The 19,743-nt window shown below is 42.5% G+C and overlaps 1 protein-coding gene across 1 annotated transcript in view; it reads left to right on the forward strand.

The window, feature by feature from the left end:
- The window catches only part of nos1apa (nitric oxide synthase 1 (neuronal) adaptor protein a), a 75,805-nt gene that overhangs the window by 14,270 nt on the left and 41,792 nt on the right, over positions 1 to 19,743 (forward strand). The window contains exons 3-4 of the mRNA XM_030791883.1: positions 16,799 to 16,891; positions 18,742 to 18,800. Of these exons, the coding sequence (XP_030647743.1) occupies positions 16,799 to 16,891; positions 18,742 to 18,800 (152 nt within the window). The remainder of the gene's footprint in view (positions 1 to 16,798; positions 16,892 to 18,741; positions 18,801 to 19,743) is intronic.

Below are 19,743 nucleotides of genomic sequence, written 5' to 3' on the forward strand. Positions count from 1 at the left end.
CATTAAAAGAAAAAAAAAAAAAAAACGTTTTTAGAGTGTAATGTCAGAACAACAAGGTTTGTTAGTGTACTTGGCTGACTTGTGACAGACTGGGCCCAGTAAAGATCAGCCTAAACACAGTTGCTAGGGTACAATTAATATTCCAGTCACTACCAAGGAACAGGAGGTACATTACTGTTCGCTCTCACTGGGTATCCAATGAAGTATGATAAACAAACCCAAAAAACAAACACAACATCTCAACAATGTGAGTTTCTTTTGTTGGTTTCTTTTCTCTGTAAGCCATCATGTTCCGCCCTTCATGCATTAAATTGATTGGATACAGCAATGAACATCTCACAGTGGGTTTTTTTTGTCCCTGTTACGGGCCGAGTCTCGTATTAGCCCAGTAATACCATTGATTGTAAGTTAATAGCGTAGGATAGTGTTGTGACCCATAGCGCATGCCCACACGCATGATTAATGGTTCAGTCTGACTCCGTTTGCCATATGCTTTCTGCTCTGATAGTCCCCATTTAATCTCATAATTATTCACCAATCCCTCAGGCTTGGCCAAGAATGCTAATACGTCCTGTGATCCACAGCCCTGCTATTCAAATCATACCCTCGCTGCTACAGCAAGACTGTTTAGCACAGAACTCTGTGGTGCTTAGTACAGGCTTAGTTTCCCTTAGTACAAGTTATTTTACACTGTGAGTATTTTACTACACCTCATTATGTGTACTTATATGTGCAGTTTGAACGTGTTAGATTAAGACAGTGTTACTGAAATATGGTCATCTGTAGGAGATGAGTGCTTTTGAAGACACTGAGGAGGCAGAAAATCCTGATAACGTTTTCTCGCTTTCAGCTTTCCCGCCAGAATAAACAGTGCCTGTGTGTTTGCCGCTGCTCCAGACTCAATCAAAAAGAAAACATCTGACACTAGGCGTTCTAGTCGCTTGTTGGTACTCAAGCCAACTCCAAGGTTTACTGGCTCACAGAAAAGTTCTCCCAGGGGATCAAAACGTTCGTCTTTTGGCTGACACCGTAGGAATGTCTGTTTTCTACTAAGCTGCGAGATAAGCTAAGCCAAGCCAGAGCTAGACAAGGGTCCAATCACAAGCCTACGCGAATCAGTTTATGAAATCTCTCCAGTCTGATTTCTCTCTCTCTCTGCGTCTGTCTTTGAACTTTTTCCTTGGCTGGGGGATTAAGCAGGATAATTATTTCTGTGCCAGTCAGTTGAGTGAAGTCACTTATTCACATAGAAGTGTAATCTTGTCTCTCAGAATTAGGCGTGTAACACAGGCATACATCCTATTAAAGGAAATGCTATCAGCAGAAGTTTTGTGAGTTCTCCTTGCGCTGTCACTGGTGAAAGCTTGATGTTGTCACGCCCTTAAAGTTATTAGTTACGCCTATTTTGGGGTGCAATCACTGTTGAATTTGAGGAATTGTTCACCAACAAACAGCATAACAAGCTAGTTTGGAACAGTCCATTAAAACAGTAGTTATTTTTCCATCCACAGCTAGCACTTTCTCCTCTTACAGTGTGAGTACAAACTGTCATAAGAATTTTTACTTTAAGAAACACAAACGCCTAGACTCTCAACCAATGTCTTACTGCGACCAACAATTCAACATGAGCCACCTTACGTACACCACAGACAATGAAACTCAATATGTAAGGTTCCTTGGCTGGCTCAGACACCCCAGACTGAACCAAACCATTCAGATTTAACCACCAGTGGAGGTGTTCCCGAAAACTGATTGGCCAACCGGGGTGAATTTCCAGGGGATTGTTTAGTAATTATTGAGCTTTTCAATCTATCAGTGAGATTAGAGATACAGAGATAACTGGTCTATGGCCTGTGAACAGCTTTCAAAGTCATGTCTCTAAAGCCTGACAAATAAGTGGATCAAACACACCTTTTAAGACTTAACAAGGCAATAAAATGCTTCATTTTAGAGGCAGAGACAAGAAGAAGGTCAACCAGACAGGAGCCTGATTCATGTTCCAGAATCTTCTGCCTTAGGGCAAGTAATGGCTAAAAGACAAGGCTGCCAATACTCAGATCAGAAGGGGAAGATTATCAGAATAAAGGAACTGAGGGGTTTTAAGCCACTTGACTCACGGGTTCTTGTTTAATGAGTGACTGGATAGAGACTTTGGTGTAATGTGGTGTGTGGAAGTGTGGTTGGGGTGCTGGGTCTGGGTAGGAGAACTGAGATACTAGCACCTAAATGATGTTCTTTTCTTACTTGTCCTATATGCTGTGAGATACTGTAGTAATTTCCTAGTCATATGATGAGACCGAAGTATTGAACCTTGTCAGGATAAAACAGAGTTGATGAATAACTTTGTCTTTTCCGTGTGTGAACCTGCTTGATATTTTTGGGCTAACAGGGAGAGAGAGCACAATCAGTTGTTCCTCCTTAAAACAAACTGGTTCTAGTCTCTTTTCTTATCAGCCAGCCTTTGTGTTCTAAACAGACTCATTTCATACTTTTCACTGGTCTGTCACAGGGTTTGATGTGCTTATTAATGTCTGACAGAAGCCTGGAGATCAGTTTTCTTAAACATTTTCCACAGTTGCTTGGTGAAAGCCTATCAATTAATGTCTCCTCTCACATGCAGCTGGGGCCCACAGTGTGCTTGCCCCATAGCCATACTAAAAATGAGGATAATTTAAAGAGTCATTTTTTTCCCCCTCGCTTGGCAGGGGCCCATTCTGTCATTCATCAGTGCGATGAAATATGGCTGTTATTAAGGGTGAAATAAGAAGTGATGAACGCTGTAAAATTGTATCAAGCTATTTTCTTCTGTTTTCTGTGGGGAAAAAAAGAAAACTAAAAATAATGACGATTAGGTTAAAAGTCCCAGTGTTTTGAGTTAAGTTGTATCTCCCTTAAGGCAGTCGAGATGAAGCCTCCTCCAGTGCGTAAGGGTCTTATCTGTAATTAAGGTGTGAAGAATGTTATCTGTGAGCAGGCAAACAGAACTTTCCCAGTGTAATAGACCTGACACAAATACAAAGACTGGGGGAAGAACCAATCCTGACTCACCTGTCCATCAAACCAGTACGCTCTGGAATGTAAATCTATCTTCCTAGGCCTATCTCAGAGGAAACATCTGCAGGAGCTCTGATTGATGGAAAATGGAGTCATTTTTGACTCCTGAACTTTATACCGCGAGTAACTGCAGTGTAATATAGCTGGAGCGTAACTCCAGAAAAAAAAAAAAGAAAAAAAAAAAAAACAAGATGCAGGTTTTCAGTAAGTCTAGGGCTTTTCGCCCAGCACCTGCCCAGGGTTAGGCATAAAGTAGTGTTCTCCGGAACTTTCCCCAGGTTATTGGCCAAGCATAAGACACCAGGGTCAATAAGACACACAGATATCAGAAGCAGCAGTGGAAATTATTTTATTTTATTACCCCAAACTGTGTTATTATATGCTCCACTACAGTGCCGTTTATTTGTTTATTTATTCCTTGCTCAGTTACTTATTTGTAAGTTGTAAACTGTATAAACTGTGCTAGGTGGGTCTTTCCATTAATTGGTTTTCATCATTGTTTTGGACAGAAAAACCTTAAGGAACTTAGGGTAAACATAGAGTACATACCTGTCGTGTGTCAAGGCTACAGGAGTCTGTGTGTATTTGTTACACTACGCAGACTGCTGCGTCATAGGGACGCAAATCTCACATAGACGACTGTGAGAATGTAAGAAGTATCCATGACAACCACAGGCAAACCTCTGCACAGGAACAGTAGGAGTTGTGAAGAAGTAAGTGGAGGAACTGAAGCTTGTTTGAGGTAGATAGTGATGTATCATATTGCATGATAAAAGGGAAGTCAGAAACCCCCCCCAACCCCCCCCCCCCCCCCCCCCCCCCCCGGTACACCTCGATCGCCTGAATATTCTGTTTAGAGCTTAGTGAAGATGAAATAGTCTTTGTTTTAAACTCATTAATTGCTTAAAAAAACATGGCTTTGATACTGTAAAGCGTGCAGTGGAATTTTATTAATTAGCATGTAATTTGTGAGGTGGTGCACCTTTGTGTGGGCTAGTACATAGGCTATTATAGATATTAAATATGCTATTTAACCTTTTACTTGTAATATTCTTTTTGCGGCTCCATGAGCGCTGCTGTCAGCGTCTCCTGATCTGAGGGAAATTTAGAGCGATTCTTAGAAGGTTATTGCAGACCCTTGAAGTACCAGAAAATCCAGTGTGCTAGCATGTTCTTTGATCGGTTAGACACATACGGTAAGACTGGCTTTGAAAAGCAATCCAGTTACATGGGTTTTTCTCCCTAGAGGTGCTGCAGTGTCTACCTGCTCTCAGGAGAGGCATCAGGGAAGTGGAAGGGTGGGGTGTGTATGTGTGTGTGTGTGGGTGTGGGTGTGGGTGTGGGGGGGGAGGGGTGATGGTGTTTGGGATGTTCCTGTCAACAGTTTACTTTCAAAGGGATTCTTGCCTCTCACTGCATTGCCACCAGGAGTGCAGTGCTTGTAAAGCAGATTTTAAGAGTTCAGTGACAGGCACAAGGTGATAAAAGGAGCCATGCTCAGATCAAAGCTGTACTCAGGGCAGAACCCAGTTAGCATCACACAGCCTGACCAAAGATCGCTCTTCGCCCTTTGTGACCAGAGGTAAGGAAAGTGAAACTGCAGCATTCCCAGTTGAGGAGGGTTTTCTTTGTGTGTGGTTTGTTTTTACTGAAAAGATACTGAGGCGTGACAGAAACAATAATGAATCATGGGACGACAACTTTGCTTGTCAGGTATGTCACCTGCAGTTCCTGTCCTTTCTTTCTTTCTTTCTTTCTTTCTTTCTTTCTTTCTTTCTTTCTTTCTTTCTTTCTTTCTTTCTTTCTTTCTTTCTTTCTTTCTTTCTTCCTTTCTCTCTCCCTTTCTTTCTCCCCCCCCCTTCTCTGGCTCCCCTAAAGCATCAGTCCTCAGCTGTGTTGATCTTCTGAAGACAGCTCAGAGAAAGCCATCAAAGCCGTCTGCCCTTCAGATACCCCGGCCTCCGTAGTATCAGCAGTGCAAACATGAGCAAAGCTCCACATTCCACACCGGAGCCTTTTCTCTCTCTGCTCTGTGTATATGTATGTGTGTGTGTGTGGACCCATTCAGGGTCAGAATGAGAAAAGAACCCTGAAGAAGGGAAGTGAAAAACCTGAATGAAATTCAATTCTTTTATCAGTAGAGATTTAATTCCGCCTGAAGTTCTATGACCTGCCCAAAGAGAGTTCTGCGCTCTTAGAAGAGAAATCTAAATGACAAATTTAATACTGACTTTGTTCTGCAGAGACTCTCTGTGTATGGGTTTTGACTCTTTTCACAGGGCTAAAATCTGTAAAACATGTCTCAAGAAGACTGGAGTAGAATTGAATCTTTTAATTGCCTTCATATGCAGACTTACAAATACATATCATTTCAGTAGTTAGCCCATGTTATTAGTGTTATTAGTAAGAGGTTTATATGAAAAATCCTTTAATCAGCCAGCAGCTTACATTCAAGTAAGAATGAAAGATCTAAAACTAATGTAATTATCATCTGTTAAATTCTACTTATTGTCAAATTTTCATTTAATTCTGTTCTTAGTTCAGCTCTTATTTTGCTCCATGTTAAAACTCGTCCTTCTAATTTTATCATTCATTAAATGTGAGGTTCAGGCATGTGTTCCAGCCCAGCTTTCTTCTTTTTAACTTTGGAGACACACATCCTAAGAAACCACTTGAATCTTTTTATTTATTGCCTATAAAGATACTCATGTATGTATGTGCATGTGTATATGTATATGTATATGTGTGTGTGTGTATATATATATGTGTGTGTTTATGTATATGTGTGTGTGCACGCGCGTGTGTGATTGCCAAAATTCTCTTGCTCTCTGTCTGTTCACTGAGCTTGAGGGGTTGTGAATGTATGAACTTGTGAGTGTGAATGTGTGTGTGTGTGTGTGTGTTTATTTCAGATGCTATATGTTGTATATATTACTCACATTACTACTATTGTTCATTTATTTACTGTTTATTTTTCAATTTCCTTCAACAGTGTTTGCACTGTATTTTGTGTTGTATTGCGCTGGGACAAGCGAGTTTGACTTTTCGGAATACTGTAAGGTATATTGACAGTAAACTAATTCGAACTCGAATGTCCTCATAGTAATTCTAGTGTCAGATGAGTTTCACCCTCCATACAAAGAAGAGAACTCTTGCCATTTATATACTCTATGCAGCTCTCCAAATATCTGTGCCTAAAATAAATGCCCTTTTTATAGATGACTGGAGTGAAATGCTCTGATTGTATTTGTGCTTCAGTGAACTGCCACAGACCTTTCTAGAATGAAGTTGGGCCCTTGTGCCTGGGCGTGTTTCACTTCTGTGTCAAGAGTCAAGACAAGCCAGAGAAATGAAAGAATGAACATTTCCCACCCACACAGTCTTGTGCTCATTAGCAGTTTGAAGCTAATAGACTGTCCTTGCACTCTGAAGACTTTTAAAATGTGGAAAACAGAAAATCTGTTTGGGCAGTTGAATATCTGTTGAGGAATTCTGCCAGTGCTGAACCTTTCTCTAAATGATACATTTAAAGGAGTCAACACATTGTGTCCTTGGACATATGTATTTGAACAGAATTTAAAGAGCCAAGGGTCCCTTAGAATCTCAGCCACCCCCTTCCTTCCCCCAACAACACACTCACACACACACGCACTCACACACACACTCACACACACACACACACACACACACACACACACACACACACACACACACACACATACATACATTTTTAGAACCAATCCAAGACTTCATAACAATGATTAAGAGGAGGGCAAGCAGAATGTGATCGAATGTTTAGCTAGTATTATTGATTCAGTGTATTTCAGCTTAGCACAGGCTTTGGATTATGATCCATTGAAATGATCCATCAAAAATGTTTTTGCTGATTACTGTTAGGCCAGCCCTAGCAGGTACTTTTTTTTATGTAGGTAACTGAAGTTGAAGACCTGACAAGGTTGACCTCAATAAAGAACTAAAACTCCACAGTTCCTAACAGTTAAGAAATTATATAGAGAATCAGATAGAGAGAAGCTGCCTGTGCTCCACTAACCATCCTGCATTCTCTGTTATTTCACTGACATTTGGCCTCTGGAAACCTGTTTTTTCCAGCTCCCTGCTACCCCAGTAGGAAAGAGCGGATCAGATCAGATAAGGACAGCATTGATGCCACAGCGTGTGTTTTTTCTGCACCAGAGTAAAACATTTATTAGATCGCTGTAGATGTTTTTGGTGTCACCGGAAAAATCAACTGGACTTCCCACAGCTTAGCTGTGTTTTCGTGATCTTGGTTTGCTTTTGTTTTCGGTCTGATCCCGGCGTTCCAGAGGTTTTTTTTTAAGGGAGATAGCCACAGTGAGAATGTTAGCACAGGCAGAGATAACTGTTGTGTGATCCCTTTGTTTGTTCAGGGAGTCATTTCCTATACCACTGCTTTTCTCTGATAATGTCACAGAGAAGGCTGATGGGCCGCTGTGATAAAATAAACCTTCATTTCCACGACTCTGGGGGGAATGGGAATGCTTCGGTCATCAGTTTGATGCGCAGAGTGAGCCATGATGCCATTATGGTTTTTATTTGAGAGCGGAAAACGTGCTCCGAGTTTGTGGGTTATTGCTGGCTTTTTTTTTTTTCTTTTGCGATCGTTGGCGTTCCCTGTCGAGACTCCGCAGCATTAATGACGGCTGTCAGAACTCGGGCCTGCGTGGAGTGATCGGAATAACGTTTGGTCGCCGCTTTCTCCACAATCTCTCTCACCAGGCCCAGCCAGCATTCCACATGAGGAGTGAATCAACAGGTCAGGAAAGTTTGATAAATCAACTGGACACCTGTGTGGTTCTGGGCAGGTGATGTTGTCCTGGTGATGTATGGACCTGAAATGGATTTTTCCGTTCCTTTAAACTACAGTATGCTTGGCATCAGACCAGCCCAAGGTTTGATGATGGTTATAAATTCTGACCAGAGTTATGTCTTTCTTTTATTCTTTCTTTCTTTTCTTCTTACTTTCTTTCCTTTTTGCTGTTGTTTTGAGTTAATGTTTTTCAGCCTCCAGCTAGCAATCCTTCAGACCAATCATTTATGAAATACACCCTACTCATTAGTGGTCACACTGGCTGTAATTAGCAGGGAGAGCGACAAGTACGAACCAGAAAAACAAACTCTCGACTTTAATATTTGTTGGTGTCAGTTGTGGATGAATGTTGGTTAAAAAGTAAAAAAAAAATACACAAAATCTCAGGGGGCCTTAACTACTTGGTTTGGAACATTAAACCTGTAAGAAGCAGTCAGTGTCACATTTACAACAAAGCCCAAGACTTTTTTTAATTGGCAGAACTGATGCTGGGAACCTCAGATGCCCCATGTCCCAAATGTATTTCATCTGCCAAGCAAGAGACACTGAGGGAAAAAAAAGCTGCTATTCACAGCTGGTCCAAATGAAAACTCCTTTATCCCACAGGGCCATCAGCAGTGAGGATGAGAGCATTACACTGTCTCCCTATTCCAGTGGGTGGATGGGTCATAGGTCACAAACGGGCTGTGAAGTTTCTGTAATGTAATAGGATCGGGGTGTTGAAACAATATGATATTTTCCCCTTGTTTCCCCCTGAAATCCCTTGGAAGTAATGTGTTATTCCCTAGGGTATCCTTAACATCTGGACCTCAAAGAGCCATAATTGGGATGGTGCAAACCGCGGCTAAGTTTTTTGCCTGGATATAACCGATACTCATTATGGATTTCTGTTAATAAATGGGAAGCCTGATGTCTTATGGTCTCTAAGGCCTACAAGAGGAGAGTTCATGTTTTATAGCAGTACTTAGTTCTGTCAGAAATAATTGCAGTTATATTAGACAGGTTACCCTCAATGACTCGCTGTTGTCTCATCATTTGACGCTGCGTGGTATGAATTGCAGATGGAGAGGTCATAAGAAATATGTAATCCTATTAAACTGCACAATAGGCTGTTTCATGCGTTAGATTTATACTTTAATTCATTTTAATTCAAGCACTCTGCTGAAAGGCAACACATTCTTAATGTGACTCATGTCACTCCTGTTTCTTGAAAGATGAACTTTGAGACTTCAGAAAGTTCTTTGTTACCTGACGCGCCCACAACTACGAGATGTAAAGATTATTTTCACCTCTCCTTGCTGTTCAGCATATTGTATTCCACTTAGCTGTGATTGCTGTGGTCTTTGGATTGTAGATTTCAGTGGTGTAGCATTGACTCCCATTGAGACAAAGTGATTGCCTAAAGCAGTGCTTGAGAAGCATTAGCAGTTGTTTTGTTTTGAGCGGTGACAGATCGGCGCTAAAGCTATTACGTACGAGAGCGAATTGGCCATACTCGCCCGGCTGCCTCCTCGAATCCCTCGCTCCTTGGAATCCGTCCATGAAACCCTTTTGTTCCGTATTGTTCTGTAACAACGTAAGTCTGTGGGGGGAACGTTTGACTGCAGCAGAATGAAGTGCAGAGCGAAAAAGCCAGAACCTTCTGTACTCTTAATGGGGGACTGACTTCAGTGTACCTTCAGAAAAAACAGACAGAACAGTCTTATCGAAAGTGCTTGTTTGATTTTTTTTTTTTTCTCAGGGCATGAACCATGTCTTTTTAAGACAAGTTTTAAATTCACACAAAGCCGTTCTCAGCTAAATAAAAGTCACTGTGCAGACCTGTTTATTTTCAGTATGAATGACAGCTTTAATGAAAACACGTCCTTTTGAAAATATTTGGTGTTTTTTTTTTTTTTTATTTCTCCAGAGTTGCTTTGTCATCAAGTGTTTCTGCTGAAAATGGGCAGCTGCATAACTTTAAGACACTAATTACACAAAGGGAATGTTTGCAAACCAAACTCAGGTACTGGGGGAAAACACAGCTTTGCATGTAAAAAAAAAAAAAAAAAAAAAAAGAATTGTAATACTGCCTGTTTGCATGATGAGCTTTATGAGAGTTATAGTGAAAACACAAAAGCTGTTTTGTCATCGTCAAATTATGCGCAGTCACGAACCCCATTCCCCTTTCAGATAAAGCTGTACATATTTCTCCATGTGAAGGACAGTCTTAATGAGTTGAAATGTGGGCTGGCCCTACCATGGGCCAAACACAAACTTTTTTTTTAAATAAAGTGTGAAATGTTAATTGGCACCATTGAAATGCACACATGGGATTTTTTCTATATCGCAAAGCTGCGTTTTTCTGGACATGTACTTTTTTTTTTTTTTTTTTTTTTTTTACTCCAGATCTTGAACTGTGAAATTCAATTAGTAATGTCTTCTTATGATCCACAGTGTTTTATTTCTGATCATGGCTCTTTTTTTTACACAGATTTATATGAAAACTCAGCCTTCTGTCCAGGGACTCATTATATTGAGTGACTTTCATATTTATACATATACATGTGTGTGTAAACCTAGTAATCAGGTCCTTTTTCAGGGATTTGTTTTATTATCTTATGCCCTGTGTAATTAATCGCCTAGGATTATTAAATAACAAAGTTATCCTGTGAGAAAAGTGAGAATAACATGTAGAGGGAGATGTATTCTGAGGTGAGATGTATCATTATTACTCATAGATAGACTCTTTTTAAGTCACATTGTGAATAAAGGTGATTTAGTGCTGCGTGGCCCATCTAAATCAGGTTTGCCTGTTTGTTTTGGCACACTGACAGCCTTCTAGGAAGTGGGCAGTATTAGAGTCCAGTGAGCGTGTGGTTTGCACTGAGGAGAATGAGTGAGGAGGACAGATGAATGGCCTGCAGGATGGTGGAGTTTAGGAAATCTGATTACATCTGCGGGGTCAGCCTGGCACCATGTCAGCACCGAGACGGGTGCCCGCCAACACAAACGCCACCGCGATGACCGCGAGACCGCGATGACCGCTTTCTCTTCCTTCCCGCTCTGCCTCGTCATTCCTTCCCATCGCACAGAGAAAATGTGGAGACAGAGAGAAAGAAAGAGAGAGAGAGAGAGAGAGAGAGAGAGAGAGAGAGAGAGAGAGAGAGAGAGAGAGAAAGAGAGAGAGAGAGAGAGAGAGAGAGAGAGAGAGCGTGAAAATGGATGAGAATGTTCTGTGCCCCCACCCCCACCTGGCTTTTATGCTCAGCTGTGTCCTGATAAGAGGCTCATTTGCAATGTAGAGAATGAAGAGAGCGCTGCTTCTGTGATAGACTGGCTTTTTTTCTTCCCCCACAGGATCAGGAGTCAGAGGCCAGTGCTTTCAAGTTTATAATGAGATTATGGGCAGGAAACTGCAGTCACAGAGGATTCCCAAAAAGACAGTCATGTTCCATTTCACTTAAACAAAAGTGTCTCTTATGTCACATCTTTTGATTTTTTTTTTCCATTTTTTTTCTTTTTTTTTTTTACTTTAAATTTGCTAGAGCGTTGCGTTGGTCATTTGAATAACTTTCTTTGAGGTGAAATCTGCCCAGAGATATTTGATGAGGTACCAGTATGAGAAAGCAGCAGGATCTCATTCACACGCTCCTGTGTAAATGAAAAGTACTTTTCTCCCTTTCTCTCCTTCAGCGATATTACGCTGTGCACTCATTCTGTGTCATTTTCCCATTATTAATGCGTTGACTTGGTTTGCTTTGAAGAGCTTCCTCCTTTAAAAATCAACTGCCACACCATTAAGTTATATCGAAACAAAACAGTTTCTTCAGGGGTTTTTTTATCATGAAATAGACTCCATGTAATCAGGGCATTGTATACAAATTGCTCTCCTATTGTGTACGTTTATAGTACATCTCTTCAGGATGGTTTTGCGAGTCGCTATGGAAACACCTCCTACTGTTGTGTCTTTGGTAACCATAGACGCAGAGTGAATATGAATGGGATGTGTTTAATTTTGGCCTCTTTTGAAAACAATGGCATGAGAAAGCTCCAGATAAGCATCTTCACACAGTGACATTTCCCACTGAATGAAGTTATTGGATCTTCTGTCATTCAGTAATTTCGACCTCTTCTTCCACCCACTGTTCAGCGTATTATTTTCTCAGGGTCTTCTCCTTCGAAGCGTTGAGACATTGCTAACGAGCTTCCAGATGCACCCCAGACCTCTCAACCCTCTTTAAAATGGAGGTTGGCAGCTCGACAGGCGTCACTGCAGTGTGACGCGGTGCCTTTGATCATCAGAAAGATGTGCCCCTGCGCTTTTGAAAGATTAGTATTGTCTTCTCTGTTACACTGATGCTCCTGTGCGTTTGGGCTGCCCGGCTCTCTCGGGGCTTTGCTCCTGCTGAGAAGAGGTAGACGACACAGTGATGGATCCTACCCGCTGATTAATGTGGACACGCTGTCTGTGGCGCTGTCACAGGGAGAAACCGCACGGGCTGCCGCCGCATACATCACTGGGCCACGTGACTCGGTGGAGGTTTGTCATCTGAAATGTGATAAACTTGCAGTCAACAAACTTACACTACTTCTGTTACCTTCAGGAGTGCTGCTTTTGTTTGTTTGTTTGTTTGTTTTTGCTGCCTCCCATGATCTGTCTCTGAGGGCTCCTAGTGGCAGCTAGAACGTGCGTTGATTAATGGATGATCGGTCAGAGACAGTGACTCCCATCGCAGGGTCTTAAATTACAAAAATCTAAGAAGCACCTGTAAGAGCTTCCCCGAACAACCAGCCGTTTTCTGCAAGCGCTTGGCCTTGGAAGTTTGAGTAGAAGTTTGGTGTAAGACACGTGAGTAGTGCAGGCCACATCAGCCGTGATAACCATCTGAATGATGTCGTCTGTTTTGAGAAAATAATCGGTTCATCCACTACTCGCGTAGACAAGATCATCTCCTTATCTCCGCCCGAGATGGGAATTTATGAATACGAGTGATTACTCTACCTAATGAGGCAGCCCAGTGAACTGACCGTTATGTGAATTTAAAACCGAATCAGCCTGAGTCCTCGATGTTTTGGCCTGAAGCACCTTTCAATAATAGGAGTTGATTTCCACATATATTACTATGCAGGTGTGAGGAGCGGTGAGGTTTTACACATGTTTGATTTTTGGCTGACATTAGGTATTGGACTCCATTGATTTTGCTTGTTCTAGTGAACAAGTCCATAAAGCCCTAACTATACCACAGCAGAAGGTAAATGTAGGGTGTTTGTTGTTGTTTAATGCAGTTTTAATGAGAGATTCAAGTCTGACATTTCGGTATACTGGAGATCAAGTAAAAGCCCCCCCCCCCCCCCCCCCCCCCCTCCAGTACACACACACACACACACACACACAAACACATACACACACACACATACATACACATATACACACATATACACACATACACGTACACATACACACATACACATACACATACACACATACACATACACACAGAGTCCCCCACAGAAGCTGCCTCCAACCCTACCACCCACCTCCCCACCGCCTCCATCCAGCAGTCGCAGTGACAGTAATTGGTTGTGTGTGTTATTGACTCTTGGTAGGAGACACTGTGTAACTGCAGCCATTTAATTAGACATTTTACATGTTGTTGCACATCATATTGGTTAAGTGGAACTTTGAAATTGAATTTGCAAGTCTTGTTCATAGTGGTCATGGCCTACACCTGGAATAATTGATCAATCTTCGTTAATTTGATGGAAAATCGTGTTAATTGAGGCTGTTCCTGAAGCTGATGAGGTGTAATACTGACACTTATGTTTAAAAACAAATGCATTTACTGGGAAGAAATACCTTCCAGTTACTCACAAAATCTTGGTCAAAGGATGAAATGATATGCCTATTCCAACAGTTCATTTATATTAATAAATTAAATTTTTTCCCAGGAGACAGCTTGGCAGCAGGGGAGAATACCATGTGTGTGTGTGTGTGTGTGTGTGTGTGTGTGCGTGTGTGTGTGTGTGTGCGTGTGTATGTCTGTGTGTGTGTGTGCGTGTGTATGTCTGTGTGTGTGTGTGTTTGTGTGTGTGTGTGTGTGTGTGTGTGCGCGTGTGTGCGTGTGTGCGTGTGTGTGTGTGTGTGTGTGATATTGCCAGAGCCCTCGTGCTCTCTGTCTGTTTTCTCAGGAGAGGGGATTTTCTTGCTTTCTGTTCTTAGGAGTGGTCATTTGACCTCTCTGGAAAGGTCATGCAGGTTATTTCAGACATACTCAGAGTATTCTTCATTCACACAGCGCTGCCCACATTTCAACAAACAGGAATTTTTTTTCTCTGAGGGTTCTAGAAGGCAAATTATTTCAAATGTGTGTTGAGCCTAGAGTAGTTTAAGCCATCCTAATAATTGGAGATCCGTCAAGATCGAACTCATTTTCTGTTACCGTCTGCAAACGTCAATCTTTCACCCAATGTTAAACAGCCACAGCACAGCACCTGTGAAGACAGCTTTGTCAGTGGCACAAAAACCTTTTCCCCCTAACAAGGCATAAGCTATCCGAGTGACTGCTTGTTGTGCTCAGCAGTTAAGACCCTCATTTACAGAGACCCCTGGTAACCCTCTGTACAGTAGTTCTGTTCCATGTGGGCAGTCTGGTAGAGCAGTGCCTCCAACACCTGCTGGGAAATTCTGAGTGGAGTGCAGGTGGCTGAAGCAATTCAATTAGGCCAGAGCCAAACAGGAAGGCATTAGCACAGGTAGTGGGAGTAATGTGGGGACACCAACAGACAAGTGGCGTCGCTGGGATGGAGTCCTACTGTTAGTGCAGCTGGCAGAGACGTCCAAAAACAAGAAAAAGAAAAAATAAGAAAATAAGGCACCCAGACAGATGATTGTTTTGTATTTGTGTGTTTGATGATGCTTAAGGAGAGACTGTCTCCACAGTTCATGTTTTGGTTTTTTTTTGGGGCGGGGGCGGGCTTTTTGTTTATTTACTTACTTTTACTTACTTACTTACTTACTTATCTACTTATTTATTTAAGCCTCCCTTTACATCAGGAGTTAAAGACTTGTCTTTGTAAGCGGTTGATTCATCGCGTGAGTGATCCTTAATTAAGCCTTTAACTGCAAAAGACTGAGAGAGAGAGAGAGAGAGAGAAATAAGTTCAAAGAACTGTGTTCCGTAAGTCTAGAATTTCATCTCTCTCTCTCACTCCCTCTTTCTCTCTCTCTCTCACTCCCTCTTTCTCTCTCTCTCTCACTCCCTCTTTCTCTCTCTCTCCAACTCACGCACACACATACACACACACACACATACATACACACACACACACGCACACACACACATGCACATACATACACACACACACGCACACACAGACACACACACACACACACACACACACGCACACACACACACACACACATACACACGCGCACACACACAAATAAACACACACACACACACTCCCTTATGGCCTCTTGTTTACTCATGCCCTGGTGCAGTCTCACAGCTGCCTGTTCTCTGGAGTCATTTGTCAGCCCACGCTCCTCAAATGCACACTCTCTCTGTCTCACCGCTTTCATACACACACACACACACACACACACGCTCCTCAAATGCACACTCTCTCTGTCTCACCGCTTTCATACACACACACACACACACACGCTCCTCTAATGCACACTCTCTCTGTCTCACCGCTTTCATACACACACACACACACACGCTCCTCTAATGCACACTCTCTCTGTCTCACTGCTTTCATACACACACACACACACACACACGCTCCTCTAATGCACACTCTCTCTGTCTCACCGCTTACATACACACACACACACACACACGCTCCTCTAATGCACACTCTCTCTGTCTCACCGCTTACATACACACACACACACACACGCGCTCCTCTAATGTACACTCTCTCTGTCTCACCACTTTCATACACACACACACGCTCCTCTAATGCACACTCTCTCTGTCTCACTGCTTTCATACACACACACACACACACACACACGCTCCTCTAATGCACACTCTCTCTGTCTCACCACTTTCATACACACACACACACACACACACATGCTCCTCTAATGTACACTCTCTCTGTCTCACTGCTTTCATACACACACACACACACACACACGCTCCTCTAATGCACACTCTCTCTGTCTCACCGCTTACATACACACACACACACACACACGCTCCTCTAATGTACACTCTCTCTGTCTCACTGCTTTCATACACACACACACACACACACGCTCCTCTAATGCACACTCTCTCTGTCTCACCGCTTTCATACACACACACACACACACACACGCTCCTCTAATGCACACTCTCTCTGTCTCACTGCTTTCACACACACACAGGTCCACACAACTTCAGGCAAGTTCATAACTCTTTGATTACGAGCCTTCCCGTGACAACAGCGTATCCCAGAGTTACCTCAAATGACACGGCTGAATCGGAGGGAGGCTCTGTGAACAAGGGGAAAATCTTGATCTGGAAATGTCGCCCCTGATGAGTTTCCTTTTAATTGCAGTGCAGTTGATCATCACGGGGGGGGGCGGGGGGCGGGGGGGGGGGGGGGGGGGGTTGTTCCTCAAAGCTAAAAGTCCCTTCCCTCAGCCCTTTGCATTTTGATTTCAAAAACTGTAGTGACATATTTGAAATCAGACTGGTTTCCCTGTGAGGACACACACACATGGTGCTCTGTTGGTATTTTTCAGAGGGCAGACTAGTTTCTGTTTCAATTGAACTGTCTTCGATTTAAGTAAATTAACACAGCAGTGATGGAGTTCCCCGTGGGGGAAATGAAAGTAATTGCTTTTTTTTTTTTTTAGTGTCTTTTCTTTCATTCTCACACTGATCCTTGTTCATCATCTCCTCTTCCTCTCTGCAGTATGAATTTAAAGTGAAGAATATCAAGAAGAAGAAAGTCAACATAATTGTCTCGGTGGATGGAGTGAAAGTGGTTCTCCGGAAAAAGAAAAAGGTAGGACTCTCCATTTCCTCAAACGTAAATGTTATGTTTTTTCAAATACTCTCCATTATTTCAGTTTATCAGGCCTCAGTTCTTTTGTTCTGTCACTGAAATTCAATATGAAATGAATTTCCCCCATCTGTTTTCCGGTACGGAGGACAATAAAGTGTTTTTCCACAGTAAGCAGTGTTTTAGACTCAGGGTCTGTTTGTCAGCAGAAGGATGTAATCAGTTGGTCATTTGGTGAAGCAGGACTGGAGTGCTTTATATATCTGTATAAATTACTCATCAAACTCCTTCACTCTGTGTCCATACTGTAAGCTCTGCTGCTTCTCGAGGGGATTTCAAAGCAAGCGCAGATAGAGGGTTCAATTGTGTCGGTGCTTGGGCCGCGTCATGTCTTCAGTAGAGATGAGGTACATTGAGTGAGTCTGTTTTTCTTTGTTTCATCGACTGAGAGGGAGTGGAGAGAGAGACAGTGTAGTTGTCCTCAGCCCTTTGGCGTTATGCCTGTATGCCATTAGTCCACATCCATTTATAGTCCTTCGGTGTAACTCTAATGGCCCAACCTGCCCCCCCTCCCCTCCCCTTCCGCCAACTTCAAAATTACACCTCTTACTGAGCTGAGACTGGTACAACAGTTAACCCGACGCCACGGCCAGCAGAGCAGCCTAGGACTGTAGCCGTGGTTCTGGGAAGAGTTCTCGTGGTTCTGGGAAGAGTTCCGGTGGTTCTGACTTATCACCGTTGGTTACACAGCACCTTCCACTGTCAGACATTTGCTTCAGAAACGCTTTAAATAAAGTCTTACAGCCCCTCAGGAGATTTCATGCCTTGCTAAGCACATACTAAGACAGCGCACGCAAGGGAGACCCTCTGTGCATGACTACCTTACCATAGAGGTCATTCAGTGAATGTCGAAGCCAACTACAAATGGGAATTGCTTTGTGTGTGTGTGTGTGTGTGTGTGTGTGTGTGCAGGAATTCACTGAGCTTTCTCCAGTAGTTCTCTCTGGAATTGTAACTCCCCCGATAGTTGAGAGGCTGAGAGTGTTTTGCATTGGTGAAGGTTTCCATTGTGATGTTTGTAGGAGCATAATTGGCTTGGGAGAATGAAGACATTTCACTCTGAAGGATTTTTTTTGTTTGTTTGTTTGTTTTTTTTGTTTTGCCTTTTTTTTTTGCTTTTTTGTTTTGTTTTGTTTTATTTTGCATTTCTTTTGTGAGGCAGTCAGCCTTTCTGTGTCCCGGCCGTGAAAATGCCAGGATGTTTAAATGGGATTTCATTTACATTACGGTGGAATAGTGGTGGAATTGTAGCCGAAGAAGAAAAGGAAATCGATAGGGACGAAGAGTTCCGACAAATGCGGCCATGTTGACATTTAGATTGTGTCAGTAAACTAGGCTCCAGTCTTTCTGCCTGAAGGGGAGGGAAATTAAATCTCACTACAAGAAAACAGTTTATGGTTCCCGTCGACTGGAGACATGGATCAATATCACAACTCCTAGGGCATGACATGTAACCAAATTGGGGAGAGAGGTTAAGCTTAGACAAGCCACAGTGTGGTTCATTGACATCATTCACAGGTGTGACTGGTTCACCTCAATGTCAATCTTCAGTGCAGTTCTTAGCACCTCTCCACCATGAGCTGGCACATCCTGGTTTCTTCTTATTTATTTGCTGAGGTGTCAGAATATCAGTCAATACAGCATGGCTCTTTTCAGCGTAAACTTGGCCGAGAGAAAACTGATGTTGTTGCTTAGATGCCTGTCTGACTTGGCATTTATCTTTCTTCTTTGAGCCTGATGTACTGACTGGATTTGCCTCTTTTAAAGAACGTTTTTTTTTTTACCCTTCACAGAAAAAAGAATGGACCTGGGATGAGAGTAAGATGATGGTGATGCAAGATCCCATTTACAGGTGAGAAACCCAGTTCCACTGGAATTGATTGACACAACAGGGATGTGTGGTGCTGTGTGTTAATATATCTGATGTGTAGGGTGCTGGGTCTGTTTTTTTCTCCTAATGTCAAGCCAATAGAAACACCGAGGAAAAGACATGGAGTCGTCCCTTGTCGCATATCAAACACAGTCATTGTTTAAGGGAAAATGGGTTTTTGTTTTCACCTACTCCATTGTTTTGTGTTGTGAAGACAACTGAAGAATTCTGATGTGTAGAATTCTGTGTTGTTTCTTTTATGCTAAAAAGTTCTTTTTCACACTAGTAAGTTAAAGCCTGTTATCGCCATCAGTTTGAACTACATCAAGTGGCCGTATCTAAGTGCCCCGTCAGTTTTTCTGCTCTCACTCATGTGGTGCTGAGGCAGGTCTCCATGGACACGTTCCTATGGAGACGTCGAGTTCTAGGTTGTGACGGCAGCAGCTTGCTCCGTGGCACTGCGGAGACATCCGGTGTGTGTTCATCTCCAAGTCCACGTGCTTTCTTTTTCATAGCATCAATTTCTGTGGGCTGTCGTTTTAAGTTCTCAAACGATCGCGTTATATTTTTGGTGCATTAAAGTGAAAGCAAACCTGGTTCAGCCCAATAAGCATGTTTGGCAGCCTGAGCAGTTTAGATACAGGTAAAGAAAGTGTTTTAGCTGGTGACCAGAGAGGATTTACCAAACTCTGTCTGGATGATGTACATCTCTCAGGGCTTCATGGTGGTTCAGTGGTTAGTGCTGTTGCCTCACAGTGAGAGGGTCCTGGGTTCAAATCCCAGCTGTTAACAGGTCCTTTCTGTGTGGAGTTTGTGTGGGTTTCCTCCCACCACAAAGACATGCATGTGAAAGTACTACTTCTTCTTCTAATTGCTGAGAGTAAAATGTGATTAACACTCGATCTGATCTCTTTTGATTAGGGAA

Source organism: Chanos chanos, chromosome 14 (assembly GCF_902362185.1).
Source record: "Chanos chanos chromosome 14, fChaCha1.1, whole genome shotgun sequence".
Classification (NCBI taxonomy): domain Eukaryota; kingdom Metazoa; phylum Chordata; class Actinopteri; order Gonorynchiformes; family Chanidae; genus Chanos; species Chanos chanos.